The sequence below is a fragment of the Mesocricetus auratus genome, unplaced genomic scaffold, assembly GCF_017639785.1.
Source record: "Mesocricetus auratus isolate SY011 unplaced genomic scaffold, BCM_Maur_2.0 Super-Scaffold_4256, whole genome shotgun sequence".
Taxonomy (NCBI): Eukaryota; Metazoa; Chordata; class Mammalia; order Rodentia; family Cricetidae; genus Mesocricetus; species Mesocricetus auratus.
The window spans coordinates 57,755,413-57,780,230 of NW_024429182.1; the positions used below are offsets into that span (position 1 = coordinate 57,755,413).

Genomic DNA, 24,818 nt, shown 5'->3' on the forward strand with positions numbered 1-24,818 from the left:
TGGGAGATTGGTCAAAACATACTAAGGATCACCAAGGTAACACCTCTTTCCTTGGCAGGTGGGTGGAGTTCTGTGACAGGGTAGCTTCAAGTTGACCTCCAGGCCGGGTGAGATAGATTTCCTAGATACCCTGATACCTAATCCCATTGCTAAGTGACTAGTTAGTATCTTTTGGTCTGTGACTGCAGTTGTAGTCTGTAGGGGTCACTTCTGCTGTAAACAATGGGAGCCTCTGAGGCCTGACATCTGAGCTTTTTACTGCTGGGGATAGAAGGGACAAACTCTCATGTTAGTTTGTCCTCAGCAGTGTGGCTGGGCTCTTTGCTTGATCCACTCTCCCTACTGTTTCTTTTTGCCATGACATTGTGAACTGTCCTTGTATGCTGTCATAGGATGTGATGGATCCTAGCACTCAAGACCTAGTGTTCTCAGTAACTAGCAAGGGGAATCACAGAAGCTGCCATGTTGATCAGAGAATAGGAGTCTTCTCCATCTCTTGCCTGTCTGTCCCTGGGCTTTGCCTTTTATCAAAATGACTGTTTCTTAGTGGAAGGTTTAACAATTTTTAAATTATTTCTTAATTTATGAGTATGGGTATTTTCCCTGGATGTATGTCTGTGTACCACATGTATGCCTGGTGCTATAGAGGCCAGAAGAGTGCATCAGAGCTCCTGGAACTGGAGTTACAGTCAGTTGTGAGCCACCAGGGTGCTGAGAATCAAGCCTAGGTCCTCTGGAAAAGTAGCCAGTCTCTTAGTCACTGAGCCATCTCTTCAGTTTCTAGTGAACTGCTTTAAAAAAGACCTTCCTTTATGTGTATAGCAGTCTCTTGCCAGTGCCCCCCACCCCCCTCCCCCGCCTCTGGGACTTGGCAGCCTCTGCATGCTGACCTGCTCTGGTCTTTTGGTGGGAAGACTTCCTACATGAAATCTACCCTTCATTCTGTTCTCCTGCTAGGGTCATTGCCTCCTGGTGTCTTCCTTTGGGATCTTTTATTATTTCCCTCAACTTGGCCTCTCAGCCTAATGTAGATAGACTCCTTTTATATTGGCTTGCTTAGTCCACTCAGCATGGCTTCATCCAGGTATCTGGCTGTCCTCTCTAAGGCCCCAGTTCCCTTTCTTGTCCCAGTCTAGGCAGGGTGTGACTACTTGCCTTTCCTGCCCCTTATGTCTTCCCTCTCTTCTTCCTCTCTCTACTTTCCCTCCAGGTTCCTGTGACTGCAATAGCAGTGCAAGGCAAATAGGTCATGAGCAGCTGCTGTGCCCATTGCTCTCCTAGTCACTCTTCTAAAAGGAGATATCTCATGTTATGATGGGACCACATGCCAGATGGAGGTGCCACTGGAACCACAGAGGCCTGTTTAGGATTGAGCCCACTTCAGGAACTCCTTCCCTTGTGCATTTTCTATCAGTCTGCCTTGGGGAAATAGTTGCCCTTCATTGTGAGCTTGTTTCTCAGCATCTGCAGGGAGTGAAGAGGGATAGTTACCCCCTTGTTTCACCCTGCCTTTAGACCTGAACCTCTGTCTTTCTTACCACTGCTGTGAGGGCAGTAGTCATGGGCCTGGCAGAAACTCTAAACCTTGCCCCTTATTCTTACTCTAGAACAGCGGTTCTCACAGGGGTCACCTAAGACCACCAGAAAACATAGATATTTACATTATGATTCATAACAGCAGAATTATAGCTATGAAAAAGCAACAAAGTAATAATTTTATGGTATGGAGTCACCACAACATGAGGAGCTGTATTAAAGTATGACAGCATTAGGAAGATTGAGAACCACTGCTCTAGAATGAGAAGTGATCACATCCCTACTGCTGTAGAAGGCAATAACATGTTATATGTAGCATTCAGCAAGGGTACTGCCAACCAGTGCCTGTCAGTGGATGAGATGGGCATGTGGTCTGAATCCACCATCCAGCCTGAGTGCTATACAGGTGGTATGGGGTCTGTTTCTGGTCTGATTTAGTATTTACTCTGCCTGGGGCTTGGCCTGGCAGATTTGTGACTTGAAGCAGAGATCCTCTGACTTCCATATGGCTCCTCTCAAGTGTCATCTCCCCAGGGCTTTAACAAGATCAGGGATTGCCCCTACAGATAGGTACTGGGATTGCCCATTTAAGAAGAGTTCTGAGGCCGGGCGGTGGTGGTGCACGCCTTTAATCCCAGCACTCGGGAGGCAGAGGCAGGCGGATCTCTGTAAGTTCGAGGCTGGACCAACAGCCTCCAAAACAATACAGAGAAACCCTGTCTCGTAAAACCAAAAAAAAAAAAAAAAAAGTTCCTGAGCTTCTGTCTTTGGTCTGGATACTTAGCGCTACTTACATAGCCTGAATTCACCTGTTGTCTGTTCTGCCTGGCATCTAGTAATTGGCGGAGTGGTGCTGCTGAAGGAGGGAAGAACTTGTGACAGCCAGGGTAGGCCGTTGACTCCTGTGGGACAGTATGCCTCCACTTAGTGACTATATCTAGCCAGGTTTCTTTGGGAGCGTCTCACCCTGGCTAGGGGTCTGCACATGATAGGCTTTGCTGGCTTGCTGCACTCTACAACAGCAGACCTCATAGGAGCTTACCAATGACTAGGATCTGTGTGAGGATTCAGTGGCCTCCTCACAGGGAGGGTAGGGGGAGTGCATAAGAGGCTGTATCATTGAGCTGGACCTGTTAGAGCAGGATAGAGGACAGCTTAAATGGCAGGCAGCCAGTCACTCCCTATGCTCTGGTGTCACCTGAGTGGGCGGGCTGAGATGGGAGGGGTCAAACCATAGTCTTGGCTTTTGTCTCTTAACATGTGGTCTCTCTCTGACCTGCATTTCTCCTGTACGATGAGAGTGAATCATTATCCTTGCCTTACAGAGGGTAGAGACAAGTCAGTCCTTGCAGTGGCACCCCACACAGTTTCCAGCACCTGGGAAGCCAGCAGGAGGTTAGGTTGCCATTTTGCCATGTTGCATTGTTACTGTTTAAGACAAAGAACAAAGGGTATGGGAAAGGCACTGGGTCCTGCTTATGTGTTGACACAAAGGGAGAAGGTTGATTCTACCAGTGGGACCAACTCCCTGACTCTGTCATCTGTTTTGGCCGCTGACATTTATTCCCACCCCAGGGGCAGAGATTTCTGTTCCCATTCCTTTGTTCCTGTCCTCCTCTTACTGTTGGAGAGGTGATACTGAAATGGTAGAAGGGACAAGAGACCTTCAGGGCCTTGCATAGCACACAGACACCCTCCCATTTGTCTGTTTGTGCTTGTGGGTACAGATTGGGATAAAACCTGGATATTGCCGTGCGGTGGTGGCGCACGCCTTTAATCCCAGCACTTGGGAGACAGAGGCAGGTGGATCTCTGTGAGTTCGAGGCCAGGCTGTCAGTCCAGCCTCCAAAACAATACAGAGAAACACTATCTCGTAAAACAAAACAAAACAAAACAAAACAAACAAACAAAAACAAACCTGGATATCTCCCCAGTGGTCTTCAGAAGTATCTACTTCTTGCCATAGATTGTTAGGCATTTGTCACCCAGTGGTTTTCCTCCTATGCCTTGAGTAAACAGTGTGGTCACAGGGCTTTCTGAACTGAGGCTGCTTTCTGGCCAGTTTTCTATACCTGGCTAAGGACTTGTACCAGCAGTGGCTCTATCTCCCAAGGACAGCATCTCTCCCTCTGTGACAGCGGTACTGTTTATGATGCCCTTTTCTGTGCCATCCTCATCCACACTCAGGCAGAGCCTGTGCTATTGCTGCTAGGCAGGGAATGGTGCTAGTTGAGTCCTTCTGCCTGCCTGCTTGCCCCCCTTGATGGTAGGCAGCAGGGCTCTTTGAGTTATAGGCAGGAGACTTGTTTCCTTTTATGCCTTGGAAATGCAGAAACATTTATTGCAACATCTCCTTATCCAAAACAGGAGGCCAGAGCCCTCTCTGGAAGTGACACTGTCAATAGGAGGGTCACAAAATCTTTTTTTCCAGTACATTCTGCTGTGTCTGTGAGAATGTCTTCTGTCTTGGATGAGATCCGCTACAGATCCAGGCATGGGTTCTCTATATGGTAGGGTGGTAGTCCTGAGTATTAGGATTTAGTCATAAGTTGATTCTTAAGAGACAGGTGAATGCTAAGGTAGATACGATGGGTAGGTTAGGCTAAGGGCATCTGTTTCTACCACTCACAGCAGCAGTAAGAGTCATGGGGAAGTCAGTGATGTCTGGCTGTGCCATGTGACTGTCATGAACTTCCAGGGCCACCATATTTGATGTCTGACTAAATGTTTGTAGGGTCATTGGCCCATGGGTACTTACACTTGTCTTCTTCCCTGTGGGAATGGTCTTTTTATCATGAGGAAGCATCAGATTGTGAGCAGTCTGCTTCCTGGATCAGCTTCTGTTTTACTGGACACTCCAGTCTTAAATACTATTCCTAAGAATGTAGCTGGGTCTTGGGTTCCCTAGCTAAGTGTTCCCTGTCTCTCTGGATGGCTGTATGGGAAACCACAATGGCACAGGCTCTGCTGCCATCTGGATGCTCACCAGGAGCCTTTCAAGTCCACATTTCTGCTCATACAGGATCTAGAACGACTGTTGTGGGCCTGAAGCCACCAGCAGAAGGACTGGGTAGGCAGGCTGTTCTGTCTATGCCCATGATACACTGTAGTAAAAGTGTAGTCTGGCAATACTGGGTGGGACTCACAGCTGCCTTCTCCCAATAGGCTCCTTCCTGTCCTTGGTGTTCTGTAGGTTGAGTGGCTCAGGCATGTGCATTGGTGCTCAGTGTTCCAGGCCAACTGTGGTTCAGCCCTTGCCTGGGGCATATGGTGGAGCAGAGTAGGGCAGGGCAGCTACTGGTACATTCTACCTGTGTCCACCTCTTTTTACACATTGAGGAGTGGCTGGCCCAGTCTAGGAACACAAAGATTCTGCCTTGTCTGTCCTGTGGAGAGGCTGCAATTGCTTGTGATTCAGGAACTGATGTTGGGTTGTTGGGATGGGTCTGGGTCTCTCTCACTCTACCTGCTATGTGGTCCTGGTTGTAGGGGCAGATGTGACAATGAAGGCCTCAGTAGCTGTTGTTTCCTCAGTGACTGAGAAAGAGGGGCAGCATTGGGGGTGCATTCCTTGTCAGCTCTGGGAGTGATGGTGGAAGTGTTGTGTCAAACTGGCTGTGCCCACAGACACAGTGATGTGGGGTGTTGGGTCACTGCAGTGATGCTGTTGCCCTGCTCTGCCCCAGAAAGATGAATGTCTCTTGGACCTCTGTACACCTCAACTTGGTGATTCCTAAAACAGCTTTGTCTTGCCACAGTCCTACTGCTGCATTTTAGCTAATAGTCCAAAGGTGAGATTAGGTGGCACCTACAGCCGTCCTAGGTCTCTGTTAGTGATCTCTGCTGGCTCTGTATCATCTTAGTTATTGGCAAAGCAGGGGAAGGTAGAAACCTTTTGGTCCTGCACTTGTGAAGCTGCTGTCTCTTCCAGATGTGGCTGACAGGGACATTAATATGGGTATGGTCTTGACTCACTTTGTCCTTAAAAAAGTTTTTCTTATTAATGAATTAACTTACTTATGTGTTTGGGTATGTTACCTGCATGTTTGTCTGTGTACTATGAGTATGCCTGGTACTTGGGGAGGCCAGAAGAGGACTTCTGGAAGTAGAGTTACAGGTGATTGTGAGCTGCCATTTAGGCAGTCCTGAGTCAAGTCCTTTAAGATTGGGACTTTAGATGTGGGAAGGTCCTTGGGTTTGTATAGTGCCCTACCTGCCCTGGCCTGGGTCCAAGTCGCAGAGCAAGTGTAGAAATCTATATGGCTCTCTGTTTCCTGAGATGACCCACTCTTTGGCTCCAGGCTATCAGACACCTGGAGTAGAGAGGACCTATTCCTGGTCTTTGATTCAGGAAGCCAATAGAGGAAACTAAACACACCTCCTTCCTACCTAAAAGACTTTTGGTAAATCCCTTTGCCTCCTCCACCCCCATCCTGTATGCTCCAATCATACTACAGCCTGGCTGTCAGGACACCAGGTCTGTGCTCGTGTGTGTTCTTAGCCTTTTTGCCTTATGAGTGAACTTTTTGCCTTATGTATGGACTTTTCTGGCTCCCAATTGCTTTATCTCTTCTGTGCCAGGAGTCACAGGATCAAGACAAGAAGGGGCACCTAGGATGAAATTTAGCCTGACTTTGTCCTTCCTCTTTTCTGCATCCTGTACCTCTTGGGAAGAGGTACAGAGTTGCCCTGATGGTGGGCTGTTGGAAGATGTTGGAGAGCTAAGCACTCCATCTGCTTAGTGACATAAGGGTGGACATCACTGCTGAGGAGGGCCCTTGTCTGGCAGTTCAGTCAGATCTTCTTCAAAGTTGGTAATGAATTGACAACTTGTTGGCCACACTCCTTCATGCACTCAGGAGCATGGACCCAAATGAACCAGACTTCAGCAAGCCTCAGTGACCCTAGATCATGCAGAGTGGGTTCCAACCAACGTAGCATTAACCTAAAACTTGACAGAGGAAACTATTTACATAAGAAACCAAGTGCACTTCCTAGTGACCCTAGTGGCAAAGGATCAGTGATGGGAAGTAGGAAATGTCTTTAGCCAGAAGATAACATGCACAGTACATGCCCAGACTTGCAGAGTGCAGATAGACAGAAGGTGGCTTGGAGGCTTCCATGTGCAAGAGGAAAGTTGGGGTTCTGACTCACTGAGCACCAGCACCAGCCCGAGAAGGTGAGGATGAAGGAGGGTTAGAAATTGGGGAGGGGCGGGTGTCAAGGCAGGAATAGACTCTCAGGGAGAATCAAGTTGGGGGGGGAGGCTCTGAGGCCAGAGGCTGACTCTGGAAACTGGGAGAAAGTGAAAATTCCCTGGATGTGAAGGAAGAAAGGAGAGATGCACAGACACTGGACTTGCTGGTGCATCTCACTGGCACCTCTGAGGTCCACATGTAAGAAACTGACCAGCCTCCTACCACTGAAAGATGAACTAGAAGGTGTGTTCGGGATGGTCTTTGACTGGTGCTCTGGTATAGAAACGACTGGACTTTTAAGAAAATGATGTAAAATCTTATCAGCATTTTTTCATATTGGATATTGGATAACTGTTAGTATTTTAAGTATCTGGGGTTAAATAAAATATAATATTTTTGAATGTGTTCTGATATGTAAATGTCTCAGGGCCCTGACACTGAAGGACATAACTAAGGGACCAGACACTGTTTCCTTGTTCAACACCCGCCCTCCCTAGAATGGTTTTGAATTTGATCTGAAGTCACTTTTTATGAACAGTAGAGGAAAATGAAGGTTCACAACTGAGGGTAGGTATATGTTATGGTAGGGTGATAGCCACAGTGTGCCTATACTTAATGGTTGAAGAACGAGGGGGGGAGGAGAGTGGGAAAGAGAGAGACAGAGACAGAGAGAGACAGAGACAGACAGATAGACAGACAGACAGACAGACAGACAGACAGAGAGCAGGGGCCCTTGGGAATGGAAGGAGCCAGAGGGACCTCTGCTCTCAGTTCTATGGGCCACTGCCTCAGGGCACACCTATTGCAGTAGCTAAGGGCAAAGCACAGCTACTCCCTGAAAGCTGCACTAATGTTGAGGTATGTTCACACACGAGTATCTGAGATCTTGGAGACCAGTCCCTTCTCTGGTGACAGGAGAAGAGAATGGAACAGAAGGGAGAAAACAGACAGGATGTGCAAGTGCTTGGTCACTGACCCTAGGCCACCTTTGCTGCTCCTGTGAATCATGGCTCTCCTGAACTGTGAGGCTGATGGTTCTGAAATCCATTTCTAGACACTGTTCTAGTTGAGATACCTTTTCCAGCACAATTTTATCCTGATGTTCTGTTTTGGTCGGTCGGTTGGTCTGTCTGTCTGTCTGTCTGTCTGTCTGTCTGTCTGTCATCTATCTGAGACAGGGTTTCCCTATGTAGCTCTGGCTCTGTGTAGACTGGCCTCAAACTGACAGAGATTTCCCTGCCTCTGCCTGTGGTTAAAGGCATATGTGCCATTGCACCTGGCCTGAAGTCTGAAGTTTGACCTTTCTTGTGAGACCTTTCTTTTGTTACTCTTTTTTTTTTTTTTTTTTTTTTTTGGTTTTTCGAGACAGAGTTTCTCTGTATTGTTTTGGAGGCTGTCCTGGGACTTGCTTTGTAGACCAGGATGGCCTCGAACTCACAGAGATCCGCCTGCCTCTGCCTCCCAAGTGCTGGGATTAAAGGCGTGCGCCACCAACGCCCAGCTTTTGTTACTCTTTGAAACAACATATAATGTAGCCCAGACTGGCCTCAAACTTGGTATGCATCTGAGACTGGCCTTGAGCCTCTGATTCACCTGCCTCCACCTCTTGAGTGCTATGACTATAGGCATAAGCCACCACATATGGCCTAGTATAACTTTCTGTTTGTTTGTTTTTTGAGACAAGGTGATCTTCTGGTCCTCCTACCTTTGCTTTCTTAGTGCTGAGATTACAGGTATAAGCACCTCATTTGACCTAATGTAACATACATTTATTTGTTATTTTGTGCTGGTATTACAGAAGTGTGCATCATGCCTAAATATTATGTAACCTATAAAATGTGCTGTGACATACTTGCACTCCTGGAGCCCACTTGCTAGTGTCCCTCAGCCTGGCAAAGGCCGGAACACTTTCCAGTTTCCAGAATACTCTCGTGTTTGGTAGTAGCTTATCCTCTGACCTATGTCCTGTGTCATGGGCTAATGCCATAATCTGTATTCACTATTATTCTGTTGGTATGACCAGAGACTGTCCAGAAATGATATAGCTCTACATTCCTTTGCTTGCTTCTATCCATTGTGTGCTCTGATTCTCTCCTCAGCACTGGAGCCTTTACTTATAATATCCTGTGGGTTTTACATGCCAGCTTCCCCCTGGAAACTGGATGAAACAGTTAATTATTGGGTTCTTTGTACTGTGGTCTTATGGCACTGGCCTGGGGAAGATACCGAATCAGTGCTCCCTCTGTTACCATTGCCCATCTTCTGGCTGGCATTCTAGAGAGGCAAAAGGGCCCTTCCCATGCATGTAGCTTGTTCAGGGTATCTGGTCATCTGTCTTAGAGGGCTCTCTTCAGGTATTCAGGAGATCCATGCCAGCCTCTGGTAACTAGACTCTGAACATGTAACTCATGGTTACCTTCTTCATAAATCCTTGTGAATGAGAGTTAGGGGCTTTCTTGAATGGTTTGGACAGACACCAACCCACTGCAGAGGTTAAATATAAACGGGCTCCAGGGCATCAAAACTACCAGGTTAAAAGAGATTCTGCCACCTGTGGTGGGTATGGTGTACAAAGACTTTGTCCCATCTATAGTCCATGAGTAGCTTAGGGCTCTGGTCCCTCCTTGCTAGCACTGTCTGCTGCTGCAGCTCATTGCTCACTGCCTGGTGTACAAACTCTTAGCCTTGGAGCAGAGTAGACAGACAGGTCACTACTTTATCTACCTGTTCTTCTATCATTCTGAAGATCTCTGTCCACATGGGTGACAAGCTATGGCAAGTTTTTGCAACAGCTGGGGCTGAAAGACAGCTTCACTGGGAATATAGCCAACTTACTTCCCAGGTCCGAGTTGAACTCAGGGTCTCATTCACTTTGTGTCTGCTCTGCTATGTGTTCAGAGAGCAAGCAGGTACATCTTTTACCTTCCCCATCTTTGCCTTTCTGCCTAGATCCTGGGACTTGGCCATAGGTGCTGTGGTCTAATCTGTGTACTTAGGGGTCAACTCAGGAGGAACCCAAGGCTGATCCTGATTTTACTGGTGTCTCCTCCTCTGAGCAGGGGTTACACACCTGAACAGTCCTGTCATATCTCCTCAGCTCTAGACACTGACTCCTGCTTTCACTCACCGTCTGCCCTGAGCCATCAGGATTCATCTCAGGGCAGGTATGTTCACAGACCAGAACCTATTAGAATACTAAAGGGAACTTGTTTCGTGAGTACTAGGCAAATGTGGATCTGTTAAAATGTATTAGATCCCCTGCAGGACGCTCTTCCCCCTGGGTGGCATTAGAAGATCCAGGGAGCTATCTGGGAACTCTTCAGAAATGAGAGCCTGTCAGCCTTAGGCCAGTTGCCTGCACAGGATGGAGAGCCTCCAGGAGTCCAAGTCATATTTACCCCAGGCCCTTGCACGCCCACCATGGGACTACCTCTGGTTGCTACCTTTTTCTGGTGGGAGCTCTAGTGACTTCAACTGTGTGTGTATGGATGTGAGAATACGTTAATGCAAGAAAGTGCTGCTTCTAGATTTGTCATCCTCTGCATATACCCGTGGTAAGTGTTTCCACAGCTGGTGTTCAGGAAGTGTGGTGGATATGTCTAGCTACATTAAGTTGTGTCCTGAGATGGGTGGGGGTAGGGAGCTCAGAAGGGTCTTTTCTCCTGTGGAAGCTGCTCGTGAGGAAGGAAGTGGCTGTGGCCTCATTACAAGGTTAGTTCTGAAGGCAGAGCAGTCAGGGCTTTTAAGTCTGTAATGAGCTAATTGTTCTGGCATTCGGGAGAGCTGTGTCTAGGTGTATGATACAGTGGAAGGGTGAGCCCGAGAGAGTTCTGGGCCTACCTCCTTTTCTCCTCTCCTCCCTTGATGCAGAGTCACCCTTTCTAATCATGCCCAGACCATAGCTGTGTGGGATTCTAACGGAGCCCAAGAAACTGAAGGGCACAGCCCAAGATGTGGAATGTGATGCCCAGGCCATAGAATCAGAGCTTGATGTTGATGGCATCAGCTTGTGGCTCAACTCCTGCTCTGCTGTCTGTAGCTCTTCTTTCCTGTTCAAGCATTTGATGAATCTTATCTCTGAATGTGGTACTGGGAAGCAAACTCAGGACCTTACACGGTGGACACATACTTTACCACTGAACTACACAGTGTCCCAGCCCTCTGCCCAAACGTATTGAAGGCCTCTAATTCTCTTGTAAGTATTTCACTGTACACCTCTGAAAGATGAAGAATGGTTTTTGTTTTTGTTTGTTTTAAAGTATGGTCTCTGTTTGTCACCCAGCTTGGCTTTTAACTCCTCTGCGTACTACGTGCTGGAATTGCAGATGTGTGACACCACTCTAGTTACAAGAAGTCTTCTCTCAGTGTCCACATTTCCTAAGAACCCCACATATCTGTCCCTTTTCCTTCCCTCTTCCAGCTTGTCACTCCCTTTCTTTCCCCTTACTCACCCCTCCTTCCCTGGTTCATTCTCTTCTTGCCTTCTTTCTGAGACTCAGATGAATCCCATGGGTGACTCTATTGGTATTGGTAGGTGCCATCTGAGTTGTAGGAGCACCTTCTTTGCACTTTTCTGTTTAGGAAACTGGTTTTGCTCTATGACTGCCACCTGTACTGTGCCTTTTATAATATCTTTCTTTGCTTGGGCTAACTGTTCATAGGCATCTTGGCAAAGGTCCAGACTCCTTCACCAGTGTAGGTGCTTCCTCAGTTGTGGTGGCGCTGTCAGCCACTGGTTGTTGGCAGGATCCATGAAGTCCTGATTGCCACATGATAGTTCCCTTGTCTGTTTTTCTCACTAGGTAGACACATATGAAGAAGTGTCCTTTGTGACTGCCTGCCCCACCCCCCCAAGTTTTCCAGCTCTCAGAATGAAGGTGCTGACCTAATTGTCTTTCAGAAGTGTCAATTTAAGATTCATATATCTGTAAGCATTCTTGGGGTGAAGGTCTGTCACCTGTCCTGACTCTCACTATACTTATGAACACCTTGTTCCATCTTGAGCCACGCTTGTGGTTTCCTGCTCAGCTCTAGTGCCTCCTGGAGCCCTTATGTATGTGTCCCTTGGCCCTGCCCAGGCTTCCTGCTGCTGTCTGCAGTCTGCAAAGGGGTTCCAGCATGTTTCTTAAGCCTTGCCTCAGTGCTGCAGGGTGCAGGTAATGCATGTAGACAGATAGACATCATGTAGATAGACATCATCAAGGCTTGTCACTTAACCCTCCTGAAAATGGAAGCCTGAAACAGGGAGGTATAGGGAGGGAAAAAAAACTAGATACGGTTTTCCAAGACAAGTGAAGGCCACATGCAAAGGGCTTCAGATAGCTTGGCAGGCACTAAAAGAACAGTTTTCATGGGTTCAGGGTTGATGCCAGTTGGGCAATGAGCATAGGATAGGTCCAGCCAGGCTCTAAGGCAAGAGTAAGATGGGCAGGGGTGAGGTAGAGAAGGAGCACAGAGAAGTGGGACACAAGATATTCTGCATGGTCAGAGGGAGGGTGCAGGGACAGATGAGAGCCCGCAGGTGATCATAGTGTTTCATAGGTTGTGTCTCTGCGAGCAGAAGAACTGGTACAGAGGTGGCTTGTTGGGTTAGGCTTGCCTTGGAGATAGGACTGGGATGGCCCTGTCAATGCAGCCAGTGCTCAACATCATCTGGCAGCTGAAAGATTCCTCCTCATGCGACTCTTCAGAGGTAGCTACCAGACAGATCCTCTCTGCTAGGGTTCTGTCAGATTTGCGACACTACCTCAGTCTGTTCAGAAACTCTTCAAGTACTGATGGCCTTTCCATTTCCAGGTCCAGGTCCAGCCAAGGGTGCCCAGGACTGTTGCCAGATTTCTAGAAAGTTGATGTACTCTGCTCACTTGAGCACACCGGAGCCATTGTTCTCACTTCACAAGTGGGAAGGTGAATCACTGTGACTGATGGGCCCAGGAAGTCTGGTTTTTCAGAGCCCACCTGGCCTGAGGGCTTCTGAGGAACATTCAGGCAGTGTCTAAGAAATGGCTATCCCAACCTTAATTTTTCCTCAGGACCCTGTAACCTCTGTATAGCAGTGCCTGTGGTCTCCAGTTCTCTGAAGTCCTCAAAGGATTGTAGGTCTGGAACCTGCTGGCCCAGACTAGGGTGGGCCATGTGGAATCCACCAAAACTGATTAAGAACTGTCTATTTATCCACATGTCAGCATGTGCCATCCCTATGTGTGTCACCCACCCCCACACCAGAATGTAGTTGTACTCAGGCTAGGCTGGGCCTTGTTTCCACTAGAGGGCACTCTTGACCACCTAGGGCCCCACAGTGATCTTGTTCACAGTACAAAGGCTTAACTACCGAATTGTGACTTTTCTGTGTGGTTGGTGGCCTCTCTTGAGTTGCTGGGGGGTTAATGAGAGAAGGCTGGAGGAGTTCAGCATAGTGACAGCATATCCAATACCAAATGTGGAGCTGACATTGGGGTCAGCGCCTAGTAGCCTACACCCTTAGGTCTGTCTATACACATGTGCACATATGACCCAGGAGCCAGGCCCCAAGACCTGTGTCTTGTCTCAGCAGTGGTAGGAGTCTGAGTGCTTAACCTCTGCCAGCTTAGGATGACACTAGTATTTTCATCTTTGATAATTCAGAGGGTGAAAAAAGATTGTTTTGTTTTCTTAGTTTCTTTCTTTTCTTTTTCTTTTGGTGCTAGGATATGGGGTAGAACCCACAGCCTTGTGCAGGCTAGGAAAGTACCATACTACTGAGCCCAGGAACAGTTCTGAAGCCTTAAGCCAGGACTCTTGATGTGGTCCATGAATTTGGGCAAGGTGGGGTCCCTGATCTCCAAGGTCACGAGAATGGCACTTATTGTGGGATAGGCCTGGAGCAAAGCCTTGGGTCTGTTTGCTGACTGGGAAGTGGGGCAGGTGTGGAGCCAACCCATCTGCCATGGGAGTCTGTATAATGGTCTTCCTCTGGATGCCCTAGAGTTTACCTGAGTGGGGATGGATGTCCCTGATAGCCCACCTACCACATGGCACAACCTCCTCATTAGCTTCTATACATGAGGAAAAGCAGACTTGTAGCCTTCATGAGGGGAAGGGCTATCTTGCTCTTTCTGATGTGTCATTCTGTAATCAGCACTTCATTTAGCCTCTTTTGTAAGTTATTCTGAGTTTGAATGTTTGTGATAAATTGATAAAAATCAGACTTTCTGGTCCATGTTTTGCATGCTGAAGCATTCTGAGAGATGGCCTCTAGGCAGGAAATGTCTGGCCTGATGTAATGGAAGATAGGGATAGCCTTTGTCTTTAGTTGTTTCTTTTCTTTTGTTTGTTGGCCTTTTGCTCTCCCCATCCTACTTGAAATTATTTTTTTCCTTGCTTTTTATTACTGTTTTTGGGTGGAGTAGACATCTCTTTGGTGTTGACTTGCAAACACTTGAACTTATGGGACTGTCCCCCTGTTGCTTGGGCCCTTCTCTAGGATGCAGGTGACAACCTATAACTCAGGCAAGATAAGGACGACAGCATTCCTGGGTAACCTTGAGAAGATTCATAGAAGAGGGAAGTGGGAGCCTTCTGGGCAGAGGGCATGACAAATGATAGGGTTTGAAGAAGGTCTGTGTATGCTAGCACATGTATGTCGCGGTAGGTCTTAGAGACCCTTGGGAGTCTGAGTAGTTAGAGCAAGACAGGCACTGCTCTGATTTAAGTGTGCTAATGCTAGAACTATGCATAGGCAATACTTTTGCTTGTTTTCTGCCCCTCTGCTTTCTGCTATCGATGCTATAGCATGGAGATCCTCACCAGATGCCAGCTTCTTGGACTCAGGAATAGATAGTTGAGTGAGCCTATTATAAATTTCCCACCCAGGTATTAGTGTGTTACATCAGTATGAAAAAGATCAAGATGGGCTTTGGAGACTTGGATCCAAGAGGGACTTGAACAAACTTGACTTCGAGAAGGCTTTCTCTGGCCAAGGGCCAAGGCTACCCTGCCAGGGTCAGCGAGGTGGTAAACTGCCCTGTCATGACTGACTGGTGAGGTGGCTGGCAGTGTTATCAGGTCCTTTCCACAGGTGCTGTACGCCAAGAGTTTCCCCTGGAAGTCACAGCTTCTCCGTTGCTGCCTTCTTGAAGAATGTGGATAGTCCCTGGCATCTGCTCTGCCGTTCTAATCACTTTCAGAACACAGGCAACTCCCACATTTAATGCCTTCCCTCCATCTTTAAAAACAAAAACATTTCTAATTAGAGAGGAATGTGCCCTTGAGGGGACAGCCTGCCAGCTTGGTGACCTGCAGCTGGTGGAACAAGTGGCCAGTGAAGGACCAGTGTCCCATGTCTTTGGAGTGCCAGCCTCTTGCTGTTCTGCCCACCAAGTTTTTCCCTGTACAAAATGACCAAGACTGGTAAAGCCCTTTCAAGGTCTGCTGGTTGTCCTTGGCACCTCTCACCTGGTATTTGTGACACAACAAACAAGGACAATGCCAGGTGCTGAACTAACCTCTCAGATCTTAGAATCCACTTGGTGCTTTTGTGACTCCTCCTTAGAGCCATAGGCCAGGCACAGTCCTTAAAGACTGTGCTGTGTGATTGAAGCTGCACTTCTGCAACAGTGGGCCTGGGCTTTCCCATCCGCATCAGGTCAAGTGCCTGGTGGGATAAGACAGTAACCAGTCCTCAGTGGGGCTCCCTACATTGGAATCCTCTGCACTCCCTTCTGGGGATGCGTCTTATCCTTCAATGGAGATGCACTTTTATTTTCCTCTGATAGGCAGTTTCTCTGTATTTCTCTCTGAAAGTCCTACTTCTCTGTGTTTCCGTATTTCAGACTTTTCTTTTGGGAAAAACAAAACCCACCAAAACCCTATTGCTTTCCAGTTTTTTGGGTTTGAGTACCACAATAAAGCCTCTGTGAGAGCTTCCTTGCCTGGCATATAATGTGGAAGGACAGGACTGGAGGGGCCTTATAGCCCAATACTCAGGGAGCAGGCACCTGGCATACTCTGAGCGACTATCCATCTGGCCAGTTGTGTCAGAGCTGTTGCCTCCTTCTTGTGTAGGGCTCCTTGCCTCCTTCCTGTGTACTGAGCTGGGCTAAATTTTGCAGCTGAGGTTTTTATACTACCAGGCAGGGAGGGGCAGCTTGGCAGAGTTGGCCATCACCCTTTCCTGGCTGCCTGTGCTCAGGGCCTGTGCAGCTTGATGACATGCCAAGGGTGTGTGATAGGCAGGATGTTATAGTCTTCCTGCTGTGAATGGACTTGGCTTTGGAACCTACAAGCTCCTGGGAATAGTGAGCAGTCAGCTTGGTGGGAGTAGGACCCACCTGTAATTGCAGGTGAGCCTAGAACTGGTTCTGTGCCTCTCCAGTATAGGGCATGTTTTAGCTACGAACACAAATCTTTCTTTCTCCCTAGACCTCCTTCCCTCTCACCATGTGTGATAGGTAGTCTATGAGTGTAGGGCATCAGAAGGAAGAGATATGGAGGCCCCTTAACACTCCTGCCCTCTTGTTGGTACATCAACTGGGCCAGATAGCATGACTCTAGCCTCGGACAGCCTCTTTAATTTTCTAGTTTTTGGTGGGACATGAGCTTGAAATAGAAGGATTTGAGTAGCATGGTGGTGCATTTCTCTGCCTTCTAAATTTGTCCTAGAATTCTGACTTTCCTCCTCTTCCCTTTTGATTGTGCCAGGCAGTACTTTCTTTCCAGCCTTACCTTATTGCTGCTTCCTCACAATCAGTGCCTCACCTTTAGGAGTGTGTTTGTCCTGTAACCTGGCCCCTGTGAGTTCTCTGCTTGCTGCCTAAAGGTGAACTCTTCCTGATTTCTTGTGGCCAAGTTGTGTCAGTTTGCAAGGCATATAGGGGGTTCCACTTGGCTCCTCTTGGAGCTGAGTACCCTGACTTGCTGCCTACTCCTTTCTATATTTTACATCGGCCTGGACTCTCCAGGTCCCAGGTTGACAACTGTGGAAGGAAGGCTCCTCCTGACTTGGGAAAGGATGTCCCTGTCACAGGTGCTGAGTTCCAGCATCACTGACTGGCTTGTGGGAACAGTGGTGTGTTTAAGAGTAGAATTCAGAACAGCTTCTTCTCTGTAGCATGGAGAAGGAGCAGGATATCTCATCTTAAGTAGTAGTGGACTTGTCTCCTGAGCCAAGTACAAGATTCCTGGTGAAGGACTATGGAGTCCTGGCACAGGAACATTCCTGGTCACATGAATGTAAATATGGATGCCTTCTTTCCCTGTGCACTTATTCCCTTTGAGGTGGTCAAGGATAAAGACTCCAGTGCTGGGCTGCCAGTATAGGAAACCCTGTGGAACAACCTTGGGGTGTAAGGCTGGGTCAGACCCCACTGTAAGGGAGGGCCTGCCTTAGCTATCAACCTCTGCCTCAGACAGTTTCCTCTCCTCTGGTGTAAGATGCTGGTAAGTAAGCTAGTTCTAAAAGCTCTCCCTGTGTCTCCCTCCAGTGTGTATGGCAGCTCCTTTTCTTGTGACTTCTAGGATGTTGGTAAACAGTTGAGGCTTTCCTTAGGTTGCTTCTGGATCATATCCACCCATGGGATAATGACTTCTCACTCAGGAGCTAGCCCAATTGTTTTGAGTATTAGTATTTGAATATACGATGTCCTATCCATCCCCCTGGGGCATGTTTACATTGGAGGGTGTCTAACGTTTCTATTGCTGTGAAGAGATACCATGACCAGGCAACTCTTATAAAGGAAAGACATTTAATTGGGGGGAGGTGGCTTACATTTTCAGAGGTTTAGTCCATTATCATCATGGTGCCACGTGGTGGTGTGCAGGCAGATAAGGTGCTGGAGCAGTAGCTGAGAGTCCTTACATCTTGATTCACAGGTAACGGGAAGTTGTCTGAAACACTGGGTGATAGCTTTTTTTTGGTTTTTGGAGACAGGGTTTCTCTGTGTAGCTTTGGAGCCTATCCTGGCACTCACTCTTTAGACCAGGCTGGCCTTGAACTCACAGAGATCCACCTGCCTCTGCCTACTGAGTGCTGGGATTAAAGACATGCGCCACCAACGCCCGGCAGTGGGTGATGTCTTGCATACAGAAAACCTCAAAGCCTGCCCCCACAGTGATACACTTCCTCCAATAAGGCCCACTCCAACAAAACCACACCTCCTAATAGTGTCAGTCCCTTTGGGGGCCATTTTCTTTCAAACCACCAGAGGGTATATATAACCTAGAGGGAGTACTGTTATCTTCAACACCTTCTTTCCCTTTCTTTTATCTTTGTTACTGTGAATTTTTTATCTGAAAAAATCTCTTAGAGAAGAATGGAGCATGTAACTACAGATGGAGCTCAGAAATAGATCGTGATATGTACAAGTCCCTGGGCTCCATCTTAGCACTGCAGAAAAGCCACCATCCCATGGCTCCAGCACTATCATTATGAGTGTTAGGTTGTGCAGAACACAGCAGTTCCCAGATTTCCCTCCTTGATCTCTCAGTGACCTTTCTCAGCCCTCAGAGGAGCCAGATCTGCAAATCTGGTTTTGTAGGGGTTGCCTTGCCTATCTTAGACTCTTGAGTAGACTCTATACTGTCCTTTTACTTGCCACTATCTCTATCTAGGTTGTTCCCTAGTGGAAGCTATGCTGAGTGCCCTTTCTCAAGATGTGAAATATATGTTTAGAACAACTCATCCATTTAAGGCATATGCTTGAGCACACACATTGACAAAACCATGTAGCCATGAACCATACCCCAGGAGACTATGTAGAGTAGTAAGAGCTTGTGAAGCCATTCCTAGCTTCTCCCTTAGCCACTGTCCACCTGTCTTCAGTACCTTATTTGTTTGTATTGGAATGTCATAGAAAGGGGCTCCTGGGTTGCCTTGGTCTTGATTCCTCAGCCTGGGCTGTGCATTTGGTGCTTATTTTGCACTTTATGTCTATAGTTGTTGTAAGCCTACTGGGAGGCATGTTGAAGTGTTCTCTCTGCATGGGCAAACTGGCCACAGTCAGTGATCTAGAGCCGTGTGCTTCTTGTGTCAGTTGTGTACAAATGAAAAAATAGACCAACAAAATTTGGCCATTGACACTGTCAGTGGTGAGCCCTCTTTAGCAGGAAAGTTGACAGAAGCCTAGACAATCATGCACACGGGTCAGAAGTGCCACTGGGTAAAAAGCTGAACGAGGCGACTTGCCAACAGTACAGTGAAGTCAGTTTACCCACTCACGGCATCACCTCATTCCCACCGTTACTGTAGGTGTTGGGGTGGCCAGGGGGAAGGAGGTGATATAATTCCTCTTGGGACTTACTGGTGGGGTGATGGGTCAGGGCAGGTAGTGTTGCTCCTGAGTGTGTGGCTCTAGTGAGAAGAGTGGGGGGCTTCAAGATGAAGTGAGGAGAACACTTTAGAGAGAGAATGGTTTGGAGCCTTCACAAAGCCTTCAGGGCAGAATGACTTGGGGTCTTGGTCTGGCTCTGTGGCTGTGTGGCATGGAGAGAACCTGATGCACACATGGGCATATGTATATATAGCTTTGCCTTGTACATCCCTCCCTGAATACCACATGGAAGAAAGGTGAATTATATCCTGTTCTGTTAGGCCATACTTTTGAGAAAAATAATATAATGGAACTGGTTGATTGCAGTTAAAACACTGCTTCTCCTGATAGACTGCCATGGACATGTGTCAACTGTCCTATTCTGTGTGATTGGGAATTTGAAAATTTGGGTGTGTGATAGCTGTTACTGTTTAATTGACACAATCTTGACTTACTTGGGAAGAGAGTCAAAGAGGGATTCTCTAGATCAGGGTGACCCGTGAGCAGGTCTATAAGGGATTATTTTGATTATCTTAATTGAGGTAGGCATTGCTGTTGATGGTGGGCAGACCATTCCTTGAATTTGGATCCTGAGCTGTATAAGAGTGGAGAAAGTGAACTGAGGAGTTAATGGTGCATATATTCATTTTCTCACTGGATATGACTAGGTGACTGTGACTTGACTTCCTCCACAGTGATGGACTATAGCCAGTTAAGCCAAATAAACCCTTTCTCCTGTGTCTTAGTTAGAGTTTCCATTGCTCTGAAGAGACACCATGACCACGGCAACTCTTATAAAGGAATACATTTAATTGGGCTTGTTTCCATTCTTAGAGTTACAGTCCAATATCACCATGGTGGCATGCAGGCAGACATGGTGCTGGAGAAGGAGCTGAGAGTTCTATACCTTGACCTGTAAACAACGGCAAGTGGTCTGCAACACTGGGCATGGCTTGAGCATATATGAGACCTGAAAGCCCACCCCCACAGTGACACACTTCCTCCAACAAGGCCATACCTATTGTGATAAAGCCACACCTCCCAATAGTGTCACACTCTTTGGGGGGCATTTTTTTTTTAAACCACCACATCCTGTAAAGTTGTTTTTGTCCAGTGTTTTAGCAACGGGGAAGGAAATTAGGACAAGAGGTCTGTGTGGGTCTTTTTGTTTTGTTACGTTTTTCTGAGACAGGATTTTTCTATGTATCTCTGGTTGTCCTAAAACTTGCTGTGTAGACCAGGTTGGCCTTAAACTTAGAGTTCCAACTGCCTCTGCCCTCTGAGTGCTAGTATTAAAGGCGTGCACTACCATCCAATGCCCAGCTGTGGATCTCTTTTTAAAACACCCACTGTGGGTATGGAAATACCTGCTGTGGTGGTCTTACAGGGTTAAGACGATGCGCTGAGATGCAAGGATGCTGTGCATGCATCTGATGGGCACTTGTTTCTCCTCAGTGCTAGCTCTGTGCCAGTTGCTATGCCTTCTTCCGGCCTCTATGATTACCAAATAAACACATGGTACAGACATACATATAGACAAACACCCATGCAAAAAAGTAATACAAATAAAAAAGGAATAGTTGACTTTTTTTTGTTTTGTTTTTAGACAGTTGCCAAATGGGGGCTCCTGAACTTCAGCACTATAAACTAAACAAGCCCTCTTTTTAAGATTGCCTAGTTTCCAGGCTGTCCAACCCTGCAGCTACCCAGGCTTGGAACTGGAGTTAAATGTTGCCTACCCCAATTTCCATCCTATCTGTGATCTGCTGGACTACTGGAGCAAAGGTGTGTGTGTGTGTGTGTGTGTGTGTGTGTGTGTGTGTGTGTGTGTGTGTGTGTGTGTGTGTGTGTATGGGGTGGGTCCTTCAGACCCAGGGCTACAGGATCTCCATGATACAGGGCAGCAACAGAATATCCTGAAAGAGTCCCAGTAGGGCCCAGTGTCAATAATGTAGCAGAGACAAGCAGCTTTGCCCAAGCCAATGATTCTTTGTGATGAATGCCTACATGTAAAAATGTATGGATAAAGGGTTTCTGTTAAGAGAAGCTTTTCCTTTTGCTAGCCGCTTTGGTTTATCACCCGCCAGTCGCCTGGGCTCTGCCGCATTGTAGTCCCCAAATAACACACAAGACGCTGTATTAATTATGAAGCTGTTGGCCTTGTTTGTCTCTTACTGGCTAGCTCTGACTTAAGTAATTACCCCATAATTGTTAATCTAAGTATGTTTCTTACCGGAGAATAGTTCCAGGCTTCCTACCCCCATGGCGTTACATGTTGACTCTCCTGTCTCTCCTTCCCAGAATCCTCCTGGACTCTTAGCCCCACTTATCTAGATTCCTATAGGCTCAACAGTACTTTATTGACAAATAACAGGACTTCCCCTAACATCTCCTCTTTTCTGTTTAAACAAAAAGAAAGGTCTTAACTTTAACATAGTCAAATCATATATAACAGAACAGTTATCAAGTAAGAATACAGTTACAATATTTTAGCAAGATTTAAAGAAAATATCATCCATCTCATCCTTGTGAGTCCAAAGTTCTATATGTAGTTTATCTCTTATCATAACTAAGGAAAACTATAACTATAACTATCAGTCTTCAACTCCATCAAAGACCACAGAAGGATAATATATAAACACTAGGATTGACAGAGACATCTTACTGCCTGGACAGTCACCCGAAGTTCCTCTGTAACGTTGGGGCATCCATCTTCAGCCCATAGGCCACAATGTGTCTGGAACACTTCTCAGCAAAGCAGGAAATTTCAAACTGTCCATCTGCATTGACAGTCTATCATTCATTTTTCTTTGTCCTGCAGAAAGTCTCACGGACTCTTCCATGAAGCAGGAACCCTGTAAGACTGAGTTCAGCAGTCACTTTCCTGTGGGTCCTGCATGTCCAGTTTATACAGCAACAGTCAGTCTAGGCAAGAGGTTTCACTGTGTCACACTACAACTTCCATGATGAGATTTCCCCTTTCTTTCTTCCCCCCCTTTTTTTTAATCTTCTATTTTATTTTTTATTGGGAGGGGGAGGTTGTAAGGGTAGAAAGTAGATGTGAGGGGACAGGAAATGGGTCGGATCGGGATGTGTGATGTGAAAGACACAAAGAATAAATAAAAAAGAAAGTTTGAAAAAGATTACCCAGCTTCAGGTTACTCTTTTTTTTTTGGGGGGGGGGTTTCGAGACAGGGTTTGGAGGCTGTCCTGGAACTCGCTAGATAGTTCAGGCTGGTTTCGAACTCACAGAGATCCGCCTGCCTCTGCCTCCCGAGTGCTGGGATTAAAGGCGTGCGCCGCCAAGGCCCTGCTCAGGTTACTCTTAATAGTAAGACAGAATAAAGTGATACATGTTGCTAGAAGCCATACTAGATGCCATCTCTTCCATCACCTGTACCAAACTTACCGTCAGGTCCTGGTGCTATCTCCAGGGCATGTTGGGCAAGTGCTTCTACCTACCCCACGTTCCTCAATGTTTGCAGAAGCTGCTAGCCCAGATTTCTTGTTCTGTCCCCATTAGTACATGCCACCAGAGAACCAAAAACCCGTGAGGAACATAAATTGAATCATGCCACTGCCCTGAGTAAATCTTTTGATGCTTTTCTGTTCCAATCCCCTCCCAGGACTTTAGGCCTTGTGCCATTTGTCCAGCCTCTTTCTGTGTGTCCATCATTATACACCACTAATGCTCCTTTTGGGTTCTGGCCTTCTGTCTGTTCTTTAGCTAGTTGGTTGACTTGTCACTAGGGTCTCATTTCACAGTGTGACAGGTTTGACTTACATGTTTTGTGTTCTTATTCATTTGGGTACTGATTTTAAATTCTAAAAATTAACACATAACCTGCTTATGGGCTTCAGTTACTCACTATCCTTGGCATCTCTGAATCTGTAATGGCTTTTTTTTTTCCTGGTCATGTTTGTTTTTCTGCTTCTTTACATATCCAGCACCTTCTAATACTCCCAGGAAGTATATTATTCAACAGCTCAGCTTCTTGTAAGCAGACCACCCTCCAGAAAGGAGTACTAAGCTTCTCAGCAATTACCTACTCACCTATGGCTGAACAAAGCCTCTTCCTTCCTGAGAGAGACTCTGCAAGGGAGAGACTTGCAGGCCCCCAGCCAGGACATCCAGGGCTCCTGGCAAGAGACAAGCCATGTGGGGATCCTTGATGGGAGGTTAAGAGAGGGCCATATTCCTTTCTCATCCCACAGCCTCTGTCTAACACTGGAGAAAACATAAAACACCCAAATCTAGTTCATACCTGTCACCTATGTGGAAAAGTTCTATGGTGCCCATCTCTTGATTGGCAGGAGCATGGGAACTTGGCCCATACCCAAACCATAGCAGAGCTTGTGGAGCAGAACCTCCATATCAGTCCATATTGACTACTTTGACACTGCACTGGAGTCCAGGATGAGATGGGGTGGGAATACCACTCCCAGGTATTTGATTTCTAAGGCTTGACAGTCTCCTAAGGAAACAGAACAGCCATAAAGAAGGCCTTGGCTACACAATTTGGGTAGCCATGAAGTGTTCCAGATATTTCTGATGCCATAGTCAGCGGTCCTAGCCTAAGGAGCAGCCCTGTCCCGAACCAGGTTTGTGCCCTCCAGATTCTCTCTCCGGAAACCTGTTGACCCTTTTTAAAAAAACTTGTCTGGATCTCACCTGCAGAGTAGCAGCAGTTGTGACTACTCTGGAGGGAGCCTAATGGTCTGTTGATCCCGTCCTGAATATGCTTGCCTGCCTGCTGGTTTCCAGGCTAAACTCTTCAGGGCTGTGTTCAGCTAGGTGGCAAGTCCTCCAGGTGTGACTTGGGCCTCTCTGAAAGGCCCTTCCCATTGCTGCATCTGTCCTGTCTCCTCCCTTCTGGCTTTGCTGATCCCACCCTGACCAGCCAGCTCTTTACCACTTTGAAAAAGCACTTCAGACACTCCCCTATTTCGCCAGCCTGGGCGGCCCTTGCTGTGTAAAGGGAGCAGCTGTTTGTCTCTACTGTGGTCCTCATTGGCCTAGAGCGAGGGCGGAGGGCACTTCCGAGGGAGGGAGCCCAGGGCGGCATTGCCTGGCCTTTACTTTCCCTCACAAGCTCTGTACTCCCCCCCATCATGTTCGGAGAGCACTGCAGTCTCCCTTCCGAGCGAACTCTGCTCAGCCATCCCCCCAAAACTGGACTCCGCTGCAAAATGGTGCTTCAGGCTGTCAGCAAAGTGCTCAGGTAACAGCCGGCCCAAAGGCAGTTTGCCTGGGAGGCAGTTGGCTGTGGACCTGATTGCCTTCTCAGCAAAGCAGCCTGCTGTGCTGAGCTTGTAATGGGGTGGGTGTGCTGCCCCTGGGCCTGGTGCTGTGTTAGTTGATGTAGCCTGGCTGGTCTAGCAACTGAGCTTACTGCATGCTTCCCAGGAGCAGCTAGCTGCTTGCATTAGACCTTTGCTATGTGTGACTCTCCTTGATGTTAGACAAGAGTCCTATCTTGCTTCCTCTGGAGAGTGCTGGACAGTAAGTGGCCTTTATCACCAGCAAGTGTGTCTCACTGGGCTTGTGTTTCTTTGGCCAGTGGCTATCTCTTGAGAATGGGCCTTGGCTACCCAAGCAAGGATTTCCTGGAGCCTGTCCTTGAATGTCAAGAGAAGTGACACAGTGTCTATCCCAGGTGCCTGCTGTATGTTAGCTGCTACTGGTGTTGCCAGGAAAACTTCAGACTTCTGACCTGCAGTGGTGCTCTTTCCCCAAGCCTGGGGTGTGTGGAATGCGAGTGGATGGGTGGGAGGGTGTGTGTGGGAGTTGGAGTGGCGG

At 47.4% G+C, this 24,818-nt stretch overlaps 1 protein-coding gene across 4 annotated transcripts in view; it reads left to right on the plus strand.

The window, feature by feature from the left end:
* The window catches only part of Mob2 (MOB kinase activator 2), a 52,005-nt gene that overhangs the window by 10,808 nt on the left and 16,379 nt on the right, over positions 1–24,818 (plus strand). The window contains exon 1 of one of the 4 annotated variants that reach the window (XM_040751353.1): positions 24,085–24,240. The exons of 2 other annotated variants lie outside the window; for them this stretch is intronic. In XM_040751353.1, the coding sequence (XP_040607287.1) occupies positions 24,131–24,240 (110 nt within the window). In that variant the 5' untranslated portion in view covers positions 24,085–24,130. Of the gene's footprint in view, positions 1–24,084; positions 24,241–24,818 lie in introns of those variants that run through there. One more of the 4 variants, XM_005064184.4, reaches the window with a different exon arrangement.